General features: G+C 40.3%; 1 protein-coding gene across 1 annotated transcript in view; it reads left to right on the forward strand.

The window, feature by feature from the left end:
• The window catches only part of phactr1 (phosphatase and actin regulator 1), a 49,697-nt gene that overhangs the window by 23,924 nt on the left and 9,718 nt on the right, over positions 1–16,055 (forward strand). The window contains exons 2-5 of the mRNA XM_075486009.1: positions 8,519–8,683; positions 12,934–13,014; positions 14,806–14,928; positions 15,029–15,223. Coding sequence (XP_075342124.1) covers positions 8,519–8,683; positions 12,934–13,014; positions 14,806–14,928; positions 15,029–15,223 — 564 coding nt within the window. The remainder of the gene's footprint in view (positions 1–8,518; positions 8,684–12,933; positions 13,015–14,805; positions 14,929–15,028; positions 15,224–16,055) is intronic.

Raw genomic sequence — 16,055 nt, forward strand, 5'->3', positions numbered from 1 at the left:
GATATACTGTTAAAATCTGTTTAAATTGAGCTTTTTTACCCGAATGCCTCCATTAACTGTAAGTGTAGCCAAATCTGTGCCCTTTTGTGCCACCGCTGCATGTTATGTGAGGCGCGCCTGCACCTTTGGGGCATCACTCAGTCTGCAGACATGCCACCTTGCCTCGCAGTCACTTGAGACACACTGCGGGTCTTAGCTTGTGTGAGAGAGCGAGGCCATGGATTTATCGATCAGGCTCGCGTCCCACCATCCTCTCACCTCTCATCTCCTTCTCATTTGAGGAGTTGCTGGTATTAAATCAGTGTGAGACTCTGGATGAGTTCAGATTAAGAGCCATGATGGTGCCTCTTTGTTTCCCATCATTTTAGGCCTCGTCTACTTCTGTTGAGGACGGTTGAAAGTCGCCTTGGTGCAGAATATTTTACGTTGAGGATTGTACTTAATGCAGAGAAAAATACAGATTATTCTTCTAAAATCTGAGGTTATCACACAAGTCTACTCACATTAACACGCGCAGTAAAGACGTGTTATTCATGTGCACCGCAGCTGGCTGTGGAAACACGAAGGAGACGGGAGATAATCAGACACTCTGCACCCTGCAGCTCAGTCTGACACTGGTGAGAGGCAGAAGAATTCATATCAGATGCATGTGCTGCAAGTGAGCTCCACCTGCTGGCGGAGACGTAGAACTGCACGATAAGATCTTTTAGTTTTTCCTTTTCTTCTTAAATCTAAGAGACTTTCCAAGTTCGGCTTCCTCTTATCTTAAAAATCCCAAACTGTTTGCTGCCTTTTCTTGTCTCTGATCCAGACTGTACAGCTTCCTCAGCTTGAAAAGTATTTCTAGATTTCATAGAGCACAAAACGCTTACTTTGAAGATCAGGGTTGATTTTGAGTTCCTTTTTGTTTTTGTTTTCTTGTTTATTTGCTTACACACAGAGAAGATGGCAGTGTTTCTGGATCACGTTCACACGTGGCTTCTTCTCTGTGTTTGGTTTGGGGGAGGAAACCGATGCAGCTGTCTCTGCTGTTGTGAGGGGACTAATGCACCATTCAAGCCTGTAAAAAACAGCTTTAAGCTTTAAGTCAAAGTCTTCACGGTTTCACATGATTCTGAAATTCCTCTACAATTTATAGAAGCTGCATAGCTTCAACATGTTCCTCTGGCTGTTTCTCTTCAGAATAACTTACTTTTCCAGCGTTTTGTTGCCCCATCCCAACTTTATAAGACGTGTGGCTGCCATCAAATTCAAGATGAGCTGATATTTTTCATAGAAAAGTAAAATGTCTCCCTTTATGTTCAGTTATGAATTATTACGGGAGGTTTTTTTGTGGGGGGTTATTCTGATAAAGAACCATAAACCTGTATGTCCTGTAATTTAGATGTTTTTTCAAGGTTTTCAAACACCTTACAGGTTCAGGTGTGTTGGAACGTAGCAGATAAGTCCTGAAGGAATAAATCTGCACACTGCTCTCCAACAGCTTTAATAGTTCTCGTGGTGGAGATCGAAATGTTTAGATTGTTTCTTTCTATGTTATGACACAAAAAAAGAAAAAAATATTGACAAAATAGGATATTTTAAGTCTTAGCAATCATTGTTATTCATAAAATATGTTTTATATAAACAAATCTGAGGGAAAATAGGTATATTTATAATAAATACATATAAACCAACTCAAATTAACTGAATATAAATTTTATAAATTATATATAATATATATTATTATATATTAATATTTTTGCCAGTAAAAAGTCTTTTTTTGCAGATTTATCAGCCTTTTTCTTTTTCTTTCCGAAGTGATTCCAAATATCCCGGTCCTTAAACCTCATTGGCTGAAGCTGCAGGTCCAGCGTGCCTGGCTGCTCTGTGATTGGCTCAAGGCGTCAGCGTTCGGCGCTGCGTCAAGTTACCACCTGACAGGCGCATGAAAACCGGAAGTTGAGAACACCTTCGAAATAAAGTCAGGAAAGCTTATGTGCTTGTTACCAACTTCAGAAAATCATCAACCTGAGTGTTTTAACTATGTTTTTTTTTTAATTAATTATTCTTAATAAAGTTTGATACAATACTACACAACTTCTCTTAAGGAAGCATTAAAAATACATAAAAGAATATAAAGAGAAACAAATAAAATAATTCAAATTAATTTAAAAACAAGCAACAGTCTGGAAGATATATATATATATATATATATATATATACATATAAGTATCCTGAAAATTTAGACAGTTTCAGGATAATTATTCAGATTTAACTTAACGTGAAGCCATTTTCCTGGAATTATAGACTCCTGACCAAAACACTGATCCCCACATTATTTTACATTTATTACTTATCCCTCAGGTTTATGAAGGATACATGTCTGTATTATTATTGTATTTTTTATTTTTATTTTCTAATAAATGGGCTGACAAAGGAGGAAAACACCGATAAAAACTAATTATTAGGCTCATTTTCAATGAAGTCAGGTCAGGTTCCGGGGCTTTTATTTTGTAAGAATTGGCCGGAAGTGTGTTTTATAATGGCTAATATGTGAGGAAGGACGGAGTTGAAGACTGTTTGAAATCCGCGAGTGGGTCCATCCCTGCAGTCCGGCGCAAACATGGCGGGATGTGGAGGGAACGTGCTGTGCTCGCGGTCCGGACCGGGACCGGGACCCGGACCCGGACCCGGATCCGGATCCAGGACCCACCTGGAGGAGGAGAAGCCGAGGAAGAGGAGGAGAGGCTTCTGCCTGGGCAGGATGAAGCAGCAGCAGCAGCGTGAAGCCGCCGCAAACAACAACAACACGCCGTTCATCATCCACTGTCAGCTGGGGAAGGAGATCAAGCACATCTGCAGCAACTGCCGGGGAGCACAGCTGGACGGTGAGCCGGAGGAAGGGGGCTGCTCCCGGGCTGCTGCTCCCGGGCTGCTCCCGGGCTGCTCCCGGGCTGCGAGGCTGGGGGTGGAGGGGGAATCAGCTCCGTCCACAGCCTGTTAACTTTGGGATTTACTGGAAATCCTGGCAGTGTTTCTTTCACCTTCAGTTTTGCTTCCCTGTTTACGTTTTTGGTTCCCTGACAACTCCTCTGAAATATGGAAGTTTTTTTGTGCCATCAGAGTTTGAATACGAATTTCTAATATTGAATTTTTACAGCATCAAAATCAGACTTTGAATTGGAAAAACCAACAGTGTAAAAAAAAAAAAATCAATTTCTAAAAATTAAAATCAGTGGAAAAAAATTCAACTTCAAAAAATGAAATGGAAAAAATAAAAATAAAATTTTTTTTCCATTAAAATTTTTGAAGTAGAATTTTTTTCCATTTAATTTTTTCCACTGAATTTTTTGAAGTTGAATTTTTTTCCATTAAATTTTTTGAAGTTGAATATTTTTCCATTTAATTTTTTCATCTGTATTTTTTCCACTGAATTTTTTTCCATTTAATTTTTTTGAAGTTGAATTTTTTTCCACAGATTTTTTTTAAGTTGAATTTTTTTCCACAGATTTTTTTTAAGTTGAATTTTTTTCCACTGAATTTTTTTAAGTTGAATTTTTTTCCATTTATTTTTTTCCATTAAATTTTTTTGAAGTTGCATTTATTTTCACTGAATTTTTTGAAGTTGAATATTTTTCCACTGAATTAAAAATAGATTCTTTTTTTTACACTGTTGGTTTTTCCAATTCAAAGTCTGATTTTTGATGCTGTAAAAATGCAATATGAGAAATTCGTATTCAAACTCTGATGGCACAGAAAAACTTCCATACTGAAAGCAGAACCAGTGGATCATCATCCCGCCGTCTGATGGACGCATTGAGCCGAGCAATCTGTTCCCAGTCTAACAGTGAAAGACCAAACCACTGAACAACCAGCTGTAAAATTACCTTTAAAACAGACGGGAAGTCAGTTGATTTAACCAAACTACATTTTAATCAACTCTATGTTTTCATAATCACGTTATTTGTTGTAGAATTATTGAGTTTGAGGTTTTTTTTTTTACTTTTGTCCGGTGGAGGAGCTGTAAGTCTTCATAATAATGAAGGCATGTGTGAGCTTGGATAATTTGCTCGATCTGTAGCCGGTTATCAATAAAACTGCCGACTGCCCAGCAGCCAATTTATTGATCTGCTGCCTCCACACTTTGGCTTAAATCCTAAAAATCCATCGCTGGTCATAGAAATCGATCATAAATCAGCCTTTGGTGGTTTTATGTGCGACATTATTCATGAGCATTGCAGTTCAGTGCAGATTTTAGCATGAAATATACATCAGCCGGTTCAGATGTCAGTCAAGGCTTCTAATGATACAGTTCTGAGCAAATGGGAACAAATCTTAATTCCAGTCTAAAACTCACAAAGAGCTTCTAGATTATTCATTTCAGGTGGCATAAAGCAGTTTAATCATTTAATTTATATGAATTGTTCCATAATTAGTCATTAGATTATATCTTATATTCCTTTTTTAAGCTTTAAATTGAATCTTATTTACTTTTTCTTGATGTTGAATAACATATAATTCTTATTATTGTCTGTTTTTTTCCTACTTTTCTACTTTTAGAAGTGATAACATTCATTATTTTGGGATTAGGATTTTTTTTAAACTGAATTTCTTAAATTAATTTGACTCTTGGTAACTGAAAGATGTTTTAACATAAATGTACAAAAAAGTTTAAACTATGAAGCTGTTTTTCACAGATGCAGCTAAAGAAATGGGAACAAATGATGCGTCTCTGTGACAGGCTGCTGGGAACAAAGTGCCTAAAGATCCAGTTTAAAACGGCTTCTTTGCTAAGTTGTCTGTTCTGTGTGGACACAACACTGGTTCATCCCTTGAGTTAGGAGCCTTTTTCCTGCCTGAATGAGTCATAGGTCAGAGTTAAGTGGACTGGACTGAAAATGAGTGAAAAAGCAGAAAATGTCCAAAGATAAACTCTGAAAAACCTTCAGAAAGCTGGAGAACTGTTGCTCAGGACCACTTTAACAGATTAGAAGAAAGTCTGGCTGCTGGGAGGAAAAGTATGAAGAAATGACGGCTGGATTAAGACAGTAAAACTGACAAAAAATAAGATTTTAAGAGACGACATATTCATAATAAACAGATTATTAACAGAATATTCTGATGAACCAGCCTGGAAACAGCCGTCCTTTAAAGGAAAATGAAGACGGACTGGACTGAAAATGAGTGAAAAAGCAGAAAATGGCTCATGTTGAGTTGTTTTTGAGCTCGTTGTTGAGTGACTCAGGCAGCAGTGAGGTAACAGACGCAGGGTCAGAGTGGAAGAATGTCGGCCCACGGTGTGAGTCTGATTCCCCCCGGTGGGGGTCGGACTCCACCGGGGGGAACGGGACGCCTTCGCTTTGTGAGCAGAGATAAAAAAGATGAGCCAAGGAGCTCATTAAGGCAGCAATTTATCAGCTGGAAATCTGCACCGGTCGGGTGTCTGGTGACCACAGTTTGGTGGCGCAGGCCAAGAAAGAGTGTGTGGGGGGGGGGGGTTTCACCCTGAAGGCACCTTCTGTGTTGGTGCAGGGAGGGTTTCCTGTGTGCTCGCTGAGATTCACACCGGGGTGTCACACGGCACGAGCTCACACTGACAGAGGGGAGGCTGGATGTTTATGGAAGTTTTTCAGTGCCATCAGTTTGAATACGAATTTCTCATATTGAATTTTTACAGCATCAAAATCAGACTTTGAATTTGAAAAACCAACAGTGTAAACCAAAAATATATATTTCTAAAAAGAAAAATGAATGGAAAAAAATTAAACATCTAAAAATTCAGTGAAAAAAAAATTCAACTTAAAAGAAATTCAATTTAAAAAAAAAAATCAGTGGAAAAAAATTAAACTTAAAAAATTTCAGTGGAAAAAATTTAAAAAATTCAATTTAAAAAAATTCAATTTAAAAAAATTCAATTTAAAAAAAAATTCAGTGGAAAAAATATTCAATGAAAAAAAATGCAGTGGAAAAAGAACCAGACTCAACATCCGGGTTAACAGGGAGAAGCACTTTTTTCCACTGAATTTTTGTTTTGAGAAATTGATATTTTTTTTTTTTACACTGTTGGTTTTTCAAATTCAAAGTCTGATTTTGATGCTGTAAAAATTCAACATTAGAAATTCGTATTCAAACTCTGATGGCACAGAAAAACTTCCATAGGTGTTGCTGTTGAAGGGCCTCTGCTACAGATCTGAACCGACGCCCTCCAGGCTCACATCTCCCCTCGGTTTGTTTTTCCGTCTCTGACATCGTCCGCAGACTTTCCTTTTGGGCCCGTTTCCCTGCAGCAGATGTTGCTTATGTTTAATATAAAAGAAGATCATGCAAATGATCCAAAGCTGGAAACCGTCTGAGGAGGGAATGAGATTTAAAGGCACAGATCGGAGTGTTTGCTTTCAGCATCCCGACAGATGTCGGGTCCAAAGCTGCTGATTCAGCTGTGGGAACCGTGTTTGTTGCCTGTTAGTCAGCAGGACGTCAGTTTTTATGCGTGGGATCATCTAATGCTTATCAGGTCTTAAACTGAGATAAAACACAGCCTCTTTATTCAACAAAAATGGACCCAATCACAGAAAAGTGTGTGAAAAACAGCCTCTTATTGGACTAAATAAAGGGGTAAACAGCAGCTGCCAAAGAGTGTGAGCAGCTCTATAAAAGCAGAAGTTCTGTAGCGTTCAGGTGTGTGTTAACACGATGCCAAGGAGGAAAGACACCAGCAACGATCTCAGAGAAGCAGCTGTTGCTGCCCATCAACCTGGGAAGGGTTATAAGGCCGTTTCCATTTTTTTTTTTTTCATTTTTCACCACAGAATCCTCAGTTTTGCATTCAGTATTTAGCTTTTCGTGTTCAGGCTCCTCTCTACCAGGCAGATCCTCAGGTTTCTCCCATCTTTCTCCAGCTTTTTGCCCCCCCCCCTCCTCTTACACAATGCCCCGGACACATTAACTGTGATTAAGAGCGACCCAAATAAGCTTTGCTTGACTTGATTATCCACAGCCTCCTGGCGGAGAACGTCCCCTGACATTTGAGGCTGAGACAAGTGAGCATCTGGTTTCCTGGATGGTTTGTTTGTTTTATGCCCGACTGGGAAAATAAACCAGCAAAATGACAACGTTAAAGGAAAATGATCCGTTTTTCATCTGCAGCAAAGGATAAATGAATTCAGTTAGGGGGGAGGTTGTGACAGGTGAGATTTATGAGGGTGGTCGAGTGATTTTATCTGAAAACTGAAACGTTGTTGGATGGGATGTTGATTTATCATTCAGTGTCTGTTTTTAACTTTAATCAAAGTGAAGGTAAAGAAGGAAATGCGTTAGATTCTGGTATTACAATAAAGCCATTTTTCTTAGTTCCACACCTTAAAATGAGTTCAAAGTTAAAGGGATAGTTCACCTCTTTTGACATGAAGCTGTGTGACATCCCATATCAGCAGCATCATTTCTGAACATCTTCTTACCCCCTGCTGCGTCCTGTGAGCAGAGTTCCAGCCTCGTTTTGGCGTTGATGAAGGTAGTCCGGCTAGTTGGCTGGGGTTTAAAAAATAAAGCGTCTTGCTTCTCAAAACAATATGTGTTCAAAAGAGTAATACATGTGCATCACAAAATCGTTCTCCAGGAAAAAGTCAGACCTCACAATCGCTTGGCCCTATTTTCTCTCCCTTCGTATCACTGCCTGCTGTGTAGACCGAGCAGCAAACGCCTGTTACGGTGGAGAGAAAATAGTAAATAAAATTAAAATAACTAAATAATAATAAAAATAAAATAAATAAAAAAATAAAATAATAATAATATTATAATATAATAATAATAAAAATAATAATAATAATAATACTAATAATAAAATAATAAAAATAAAATATTAAAAAAATAGAGAAAACAGCCTGATACAAAGGGAGAGAAAATAGGGCCAAGCGATTGTGAGGTCTGACTTTTCCTGGAGAACGATTTTGTGATGCAAATGTATTACTCTGTTGAACGCATATTGTTTTGAGAAGCAAAACGCTTTATTTTTAAACCCCAGCCAACTAGCCGGGACTACTTTTCGTCAACACCAAAACGAGGCTGGAACTCTGCTCACAGGACGCAGCAGGGGGTAAGAAGATGTTCATAAATGATGTTGCTGATATGGGATGTTACACAGCTTCATGTCTAAAGAGGCGAACTGTCCCTTTAACTGAAAACTGCAAGTGGAGGGTAATGGGTCGACAGTTTTGTCTGATTTAGTGAAAAATGTAGATATAAAAACCTTATAATGTAAATGTGTTGCTTTAGTTGAGGCAGGCAAGCTTTGCCCCTGCTTCATCTAACTGTTCCACCTCTGAAACATATACCTTCCCAACCTCTTCCAGCATGAGCCAATTGTTTTCTTTGTTCATACTGCATTTGTTTAAATTACTCAGCTGTTCCTAAGTGTTTCCTCCGCTTTACCTTTAAGTTGAAGTTCAGGTGTTTGGAAATCTCTCGCCTGATTGGTTAAAAACAGCACGGAGCATCATCGGGTGTTTGTTTTAAACTTTCTGTCTGTTCTGTCTTCCAGCTGAGGAGGTGGAGCGGTTGGCGGCGATGCGCTCCGATTCGCTGGTGCCAGGCACGCACACGCCTCCCATCCGCCGGCGGAGCAAATTCGCCACTCTGGGACGCCTGTTTAAACCCTGGAAGTGGAGGAAGAAGAAGAGTGAAAAGTTCAAGCAGACCTCTGCCGGTGAGAGCCCAAAACGCCGGAAACACCACACTCCCATTAGCACCTTTCCCCCCTTATTGCACTCCCTGTTGCACCTGGCAACGGCAGCTTTGACTGATGGGGTCTCAGAGGGGCTGAGCTGCAGGGCAAAAGGGAGAAATGGGGGGTTGCAGCCAGGCTCTGCAGCTCCATGAGGATGGTTGTGGGAGGCTGGTGAAAGGCAGGCAGCTCAGCATCAACACCACCGAGCCGTGCCAGCTACAGTAAATCTCACAGGCCAGGTTGATGCAACATACGCCCCACACTGTGAGTTAGGAAGCCAGTAGTGAAGGAGTTTGTGCACAATCGGCCCGTTTGGAAGGTCGGGATTTAACCCAAAGAGGAACGGATGCAGAAACCGGAGGCAGAAAATGACCAAAAAATGTGAAAAACGGAAGAAAAAGCTTGTTTCTGACGGGCTGAAAAGCTGTGAATTAGATCAGAGACGCAAACACAACAGCTGTGAAATATTTAGCTTTAAATGGGGATGGTCCTCCACTTTAGCGCCTCTTTAATGTCGAATTAACTATATATATATATATAGATATATATATATATATATATATCTCTGAGGAAACCTCTGTTACATATCGTATCATATTTATTTGTAGAACATTTCATGTACAAACAATTCAAAGTGCTTTACATAAAATAAAAGCATTGCAGCAGGGAGTGGAAGAAGCATTAAAAATACATAAAAGAATATAAAGAGAAACAAATAAAATCATTTAAATGATTAAAAACAAGCAGATAAACTCAAAGATATCGTGCAGATTTCATGCATAGACACATGAGAACAGAAATGTTTTTAACCTGGATTTAAAAATGTCTCCATTTGGTGAAAGTTTAATCTCCACTGGCAGTTTGTTCCACTTGTTTGCAGCATAACAGCTAAATGCTGCTTCTCCATGTTTAGTCTGGACTCTGGACTGGACCAGCTGACCTGAGTCCTTGGATCTCAGAGCTCTGCTGGCTTTATATTCTCTGAACAGATCACAGATTGTAAACCATCAGCAGGCTTTTAAAATCTATTCTGTGACTGACTGGAAGCCAGAGTAAAGATTTTAAAGCTGAGCCGGGAAACGGAAGAGTTTGATTCGCGTTCAGAAGCGGCCGCTGCTGCTTCTCAGCTGGACGAGTCGTTTTATTTCCTGTTCTCACCGAGAGACGCAAACACGCAGCGGAGGGGCGACGAGAGGCTTCCTGCAGCCAAGCTGTTCTCCCAGCTGGCATCGTGCTTTTCTTTTTTTCCTTCCTCTGCATCCGAGCAGCCACTTTATTCACCTTAAAGCACACATATACACACAGGTTGCTGCACGGTGGGTTTCATCTGCAGCCCTTCTGTCACACCGCTGAGGCGCATTCAACGTTTCAGGATCGATTTAGGTCAGAGAAGTTATTCCTTTTTGAGTAAAAAACTAGGGCTGGGCAACGATTAAAATTTTTAATCTAATTAATCACATGATTTCCCTGATTAATCGCGATTAATCGCATTTGTACGCAGAATCCAAAAATGAATCCAAAAGTAGCATATAGCTTTTAGCATTTAGCTTTATTTTAAATGTGCTGCCATATGAATGAAAGTGCCATAACATTTGTTGTGCAAACACACTTTTAACATCAGCATCTTTCTGTAGTTTTTATGTAGAAGCCTCGCTCCACTGTCTGTTTCCTTGAATGACTTGCTGCTATCAGTTGTGTGTTTTGCCTTTAAGTGATATTTTAGACTGGAACTACTACGCTGAGAAGACAATTCAACTTGGCAGTGTTTACAGATGACTTTGGTTCTGTCGACTCCGCCGTCTGGAAGAACTTTAACATGAAAATGGCCGAGTAAAAGTTCCGTACCCTTCTCCATGTTTGGTGGATCCGCCGATTACTTTCTTTTCCTGTTCCACAGCAGACGGCAACAGACTTTTACAAAATAAAAGCCTGTGAGAAACAGACCTTTTCAAAATAAAAGCCTGTGAGCAACAGACTTTTACAAAATAAAAGCCTGTGAGCAACAGACTTTTACAATAATAAAATAAATAATAAAACCCGCGTTAATGCGTGATAAAATATTTATCTGCGTTAAATAAATAATGAGTTAACTCGTCCAGCCCTGGTAAAAACAAAAGATTTAGCAGCAAGAAAAGCCTGTAACAGCGACACCAGCAAGTCGTAGGTCAGCCTGCTGCAGTGAAAAGATGATCAGTCACAGATAAAGAGCCTCCAACCCTCTCACATGCGCCTCTTAATTATAAACCTCGAGTTTAATTTAGTCAGTTATGATGTTAAAGATATGCAAATATCGTGTTAGTCTGACTAAAATCGGACATATAAAATACATTGTATGTATATATAATGTCAGATTAAACTATAATGTGGTCCAACTCAGTTGGACTTTGATTGACCGAAGCTCACCGCACACGCTTCGGCTTTGACCTGGAAGTAACAAAAGAAGAAGAAGAAGAAGAAGACAGAAGAAGAAGAAGAAGAAGAAGAAGAAGAAGAAGAAGATGGAAATGACAGAGAGTAACCGGAGCGTGGAGCGTGTGTCTCGTCTCGTTTTGGTCCTTGACTTCAACCAGAAGAAGCCCAACACTCAGTGGGGTCACATGGCACTGAAAGGATCGGATTATTGGCTAAATTACAATCAGACTGAGTTATTAAGTGCATGTAGACACCTTAATCTGACTATAAATTGGATCGGATCGGATTGAGACCCCGAGATAACTGGGTTGAAAGTCACTCTAAACCTGCTTGTAGACGCTGAAGCACGTGGTGAATCAGACTTTGCGTTCTGCGCATGCTCCAGATGTTTTCCCGGGGTCGTGACCCGGAAGTCAAAGGAGACGATATTCCTGTTGTTGTCGCCGTCAGAAAGAAACAAACAACGCGATGGAGAATGCTCCGTTGGGCATCGAGTTTGTGCAACAAGCAGCTCATCACAGACCAAATGTAGAGGGACGTAGCTTCATCTGGCTCTGCGTTCTCCATCTTTCTCCAATGCCTGAGTTTGTTGTTGTTGTTGGTGGTGAAGAGGTCAACAGGAAGTGGCTCTATTAGCAACAGCTGGAATGGGTACAGCGCCACCTATCATACCGGGGTATGACACGCTTTGTGCCTCTGATCCCATTCATTCACCGCCATATATCCAAGGAGAATTACCCTTGCTCAACTCATTCTGATTGTAATTTAGCCAATAATCTGATCCTCCCAGAGCCATGTGACCCCACTGAGTGACTGTATGGCTGACCTATTTGGGTGAAGTGTGCAAGTAAATGTAGTATTTTTAGAGCACACTTTTTGTTCCATATTGATTTTTCTGCCATAAATCCACCCAACGTGCTTCTAAGTGTTTAAAAATAACTATTGTGCAAAGTAAAAACCACGATGATAGTAATTAGATTAGATGAAACTTAATGATCCCCTGATCATAAGCATAAAAAAAATCCTTTTTTTTAACTTCTAGCAGCATTTTTTAATAAAAATGTCAATAATATCACGACTGAGACAGCATTTCACTTTAGTTTGCACACGTTTGAGCACGTATGTCAAATTAAAAGCTGATATCTCAACATGATAATGTTTAAATATTCTTATAAACTTTGATTCTTGGACGTTTTCCTATTTTGAGATGATGAAAATGGATTTTCAGTGGAAAAAAACGCCCCCACACTTATTTTTATTTACAGTGTTTCGCTCTGTCTGACCTACATGGGCTCAGAGCATCTTACTGTTTACGCACACACACACACACACACACACACACACACACACACACACACACACACACACACACACACACACACACACAGTCGGCCAATTGTCCAATCAGAGCTCTAGAATCCATAGATTCCATACATTGAAGAAAAAAATAGGTCACAGAAAAGCCGTATTTTGACATGTATAGCAGCAAAAACACACACAAACAAGCCTCATACAGATCTGAAACACTCTCCAAAATGAAAGGATATATACAGATTTACAACTTAATGATCTATCGGGTCTTTTTAGGAAAAAATACGACTCGTGTTTCCTATGTGGGGAAAAAAAGGATTAAGTTTGCCTCTTGGACCCATAATTAATTAAACACGAGTCCTAAAGGTTTGAAGTGAAACAACAGAAGACTAAAGATGAATGTAGCATCGGATGAAGAGAAAGCTGTTTGATCTTTGAGTCTTCATCCATCAGTAATAATCCTTCTTACTAAGCTTTTTGACGGCGTGCTCTTTGTGTTCCTGCAGTGTTGGAGAGGAAAATGTCCACTCGCCAGAGCAGAGAGGAGCTCATCAAGAAAGGAGTCCTGAAGGAGGTGTATGAGAAAGGTGAGGAAACTAAAACATCGCTGATTAATTACTCCATTTTGATCCTTTTCAGTCTAAATGTGTTGACTTTGTAGTTGCAGATTACCATCATGGATCGTGTCGGCAACATTTTAGAGGATTATTAACTGCTGGAGTTTGTGTTTAATGTTTGCTGCATAAGATTCGAGGCAATCCGTTTGCGGATATTACACCTAATATCACATTTATGGGAAAATAAGAATTATATCATCAGCATGGAATGCCATATTGAAGAATATTTGGCTAATATCCACAAATAAAAGGTGCTCAGTTGGAAATTACCCAAAAAGAAGAACATTTGACACTTTTAGGTGGCTGCAGCATCAGAACTAACAACAATATATAGGGCCGGGCGAGTTAACTCGTTAATTATTTAACACCGATAAATATTTTATCGCGCATTAACGCAGGTTTTATTAATGTAAAATGTTGAATGCATCACATTCACACAGTTACAGCAAACACCACAAAGCATGGAGTCATAAAATTAAAATAAACTAGCAGCTAACATCACCGCTACAGTTGTGAAGCTAACGGAGCTAACCGGCACTACTTCCTGTTTTACTTGTTTCAACATAAAAGCACGTATTTCAAATTAAATAAATAAAAAAACTCCTGCATTTACAGCCAAGTTGAATTGTCTTCTCAGTGTAGTAGTTCCAGTCTAAAATATCACTTAAAGGCAAAACACACAACTGATAGCAGCAAGTCATTCAAGGAAACAGACAGTGGAGCGAGGCTTCTACATAAAAACTACAGAAAGATGCTGATGTTAAAAGTGTGTTTGCACAACAAATGTTATGGCACTTTCATTCATATGGCAGCACATTTAAAATAAAACTAAATGCTAAAAGCTATACACTACTTTTGGATTCATTTTTGGATTTCGCGTACAAATGCGATTAATCGTGATTAATCAGGGAAATCATGTGATTAATTAGATTAAATATTTTAATCGTTGCCCGGACCTAACAATGACTGTGGCTGTGTTCGAAACCGCATGCTACATACTTCCATACTGCATACTCATCGATCAGACAGTATGCAGAGCGTTTACCCACAATGCATCTCGCTCCTGCCCGAGCCGAAATCAGCCGGCCTGAAGCTGATTTCCCTTAAGCTCTAAACTCTGTAAACTTTAGCAACATTTGAAACATTTTCAGGTGAGAAAGTAGTCGTTTAGATCCCCAACGTGTTGAAAACCTGACAAAATACCGGCTGTTTACAATTTTGTTCCCACAAATTCGGCGCTACTAAAGCTAGCCGCAGTGAGCTAACGCACTTCCGGTTATTTTCACAAAATAAAATACCAGTTGCCTTTTATCATAGGGAAAGCTATTACCATACAATTGGTGCTTTTGTTTTGAAAACAGGAAGTGAACCTACCTTCGTTGTAGCTAGCTTGAAACTGCCGTTTTGACAGGAAATGACGATCGGCGACGTCACGTTACGTTGCATCTTGGGTAGTTTGAGTATGAGTAGTAACCTCATGATGCATACCCAACATTTCGGAGAATCTAGTATGCATCCGGGAAAAAAGTCAGTATGAGTAGTAGGAGTAGTAGAAGTATGCGGTTTGGAACACAGCCTGTGTTTTCATTGGTGCACCGCTATGTTTCAGCACCATCCAAGAACATTAAAGCCACCCACTGACTTTAAAGAAGGCCTTTAAAGGAGATTACTACATGTTCACTAACTGTTTTCTGTTAAAGCATCTAAATAACCAGTTAGTCAGTTTGTTAGTTAACTCTTTAACTTTCACACGGTCTGCAGACGGCTCATCGCCGGCTCTCCGGGAGGAGGTGAAGATGGAGAACGGGCGCTCCCCGGTGTTCGGCTCCAGCCTGTCGGAGTCTGAAGGTACTGAGCTGATGGAGGGCGCGGCGGCAGCTGTAGGTAGGCAGCAGAGCCTCAGCACCTGCTCCCTCCTCACTTATTTCAACACATTCTGGGCCTCTCACAGCCTTTTCTGTTTGTTTTTTCTTGGGCTCAATAGAGTTTCTAATGCCGAGTGATGGAGCGTGTCAACAAGACCACGCCCAGAAACCCAGCCAGGCTCCGCCCACAAAGACGTCCGCAGCGTATCCAAGTGAAAGCGCCGAATCGACCCTCTCCAGACCTCCGACGCTACACAAACAACCTCCCGCTCTGCCCCCCAAACCTTTCAGCAGGCTTCCTAATCACATCACAGGTAGGCCGGTCCCGGTGCGCGCTCATGATGGCGTGCACGTGTGTTGAGGACGTATTTTCTTCTTATTTTGCCACGCTTAAATGTTTAAGATCATCAAACAAATTTTAATATCAGGCCATTTATTTATTTTGGGGGAAAAAAGCTATCCAAACCCACCTGGAACCGTGTGAAAATGTCATTGTTAAATCATGAATTAACAGTCATTAACCGCTTATTTTTAAGGCTGATTTCCTGCCAGACCTGTAGAATCAAAAAAATCCCTTAAATAGAACCTGCCTGACAACATTAAGGAGGCTAAAGGATCTCAAAAAGCAACGCATCATGCCCCGATCTAAAGAAAGAGGAGATCTATCAGCCTGGAAAGGGTCCCAAGGCCGTTTTTAAGACATTTTTAAGGAGTGGCCGGCCTACCAGAACATCTAAAGGCCTCACATGCCTCAGTTAAGGCCAGGGGTCATGATTCTCTCCATGGGAGAGTCTCTCTGTTACATCTGCTGTAAAACCGACGCAGCATTTCAGAAAAGGAGTCAAACACGGTGGTGGAAGTGTGATGGTCCGGGGCTGCGTTGCTGCTTCAGGATTCAGGGTTCGATGTAACTATGAATTCTGCTCTCTAGCACATCAGCAGGTAACCAGCAGGTCCGCCTCTGAGTGGCTCAGAGAAAAACAAAATGGAGGTCCTGGAGTGGCCTCGTCAAAGTCTGGACTTAAATCTGATTCAGCTGCTGTCGCTCGACCTGAAACAGACGGAAAACCCTCCGACGTGGCTGAATTAAAGCAAAGAAAATGTAAAAGCCAAGAGGTGGAACGAGCGGTTTATTGGTAGTAGTTT

This window comes from Odontesthes bonariensis, chromosome 15 (genome assembly GCF_027942865.1).
Source record: "Odontesthes bonariensis isolate fOdoBon6 chromosome 15, fOdoBon6.hap1, whole genome shotgun sequence".
NCBI lineage: Eukaryota > Metazoa > Chordata > Actinopteri > Atheriniformes > Atherinopsidae > Odontesthes > Odontesthes bonariensis.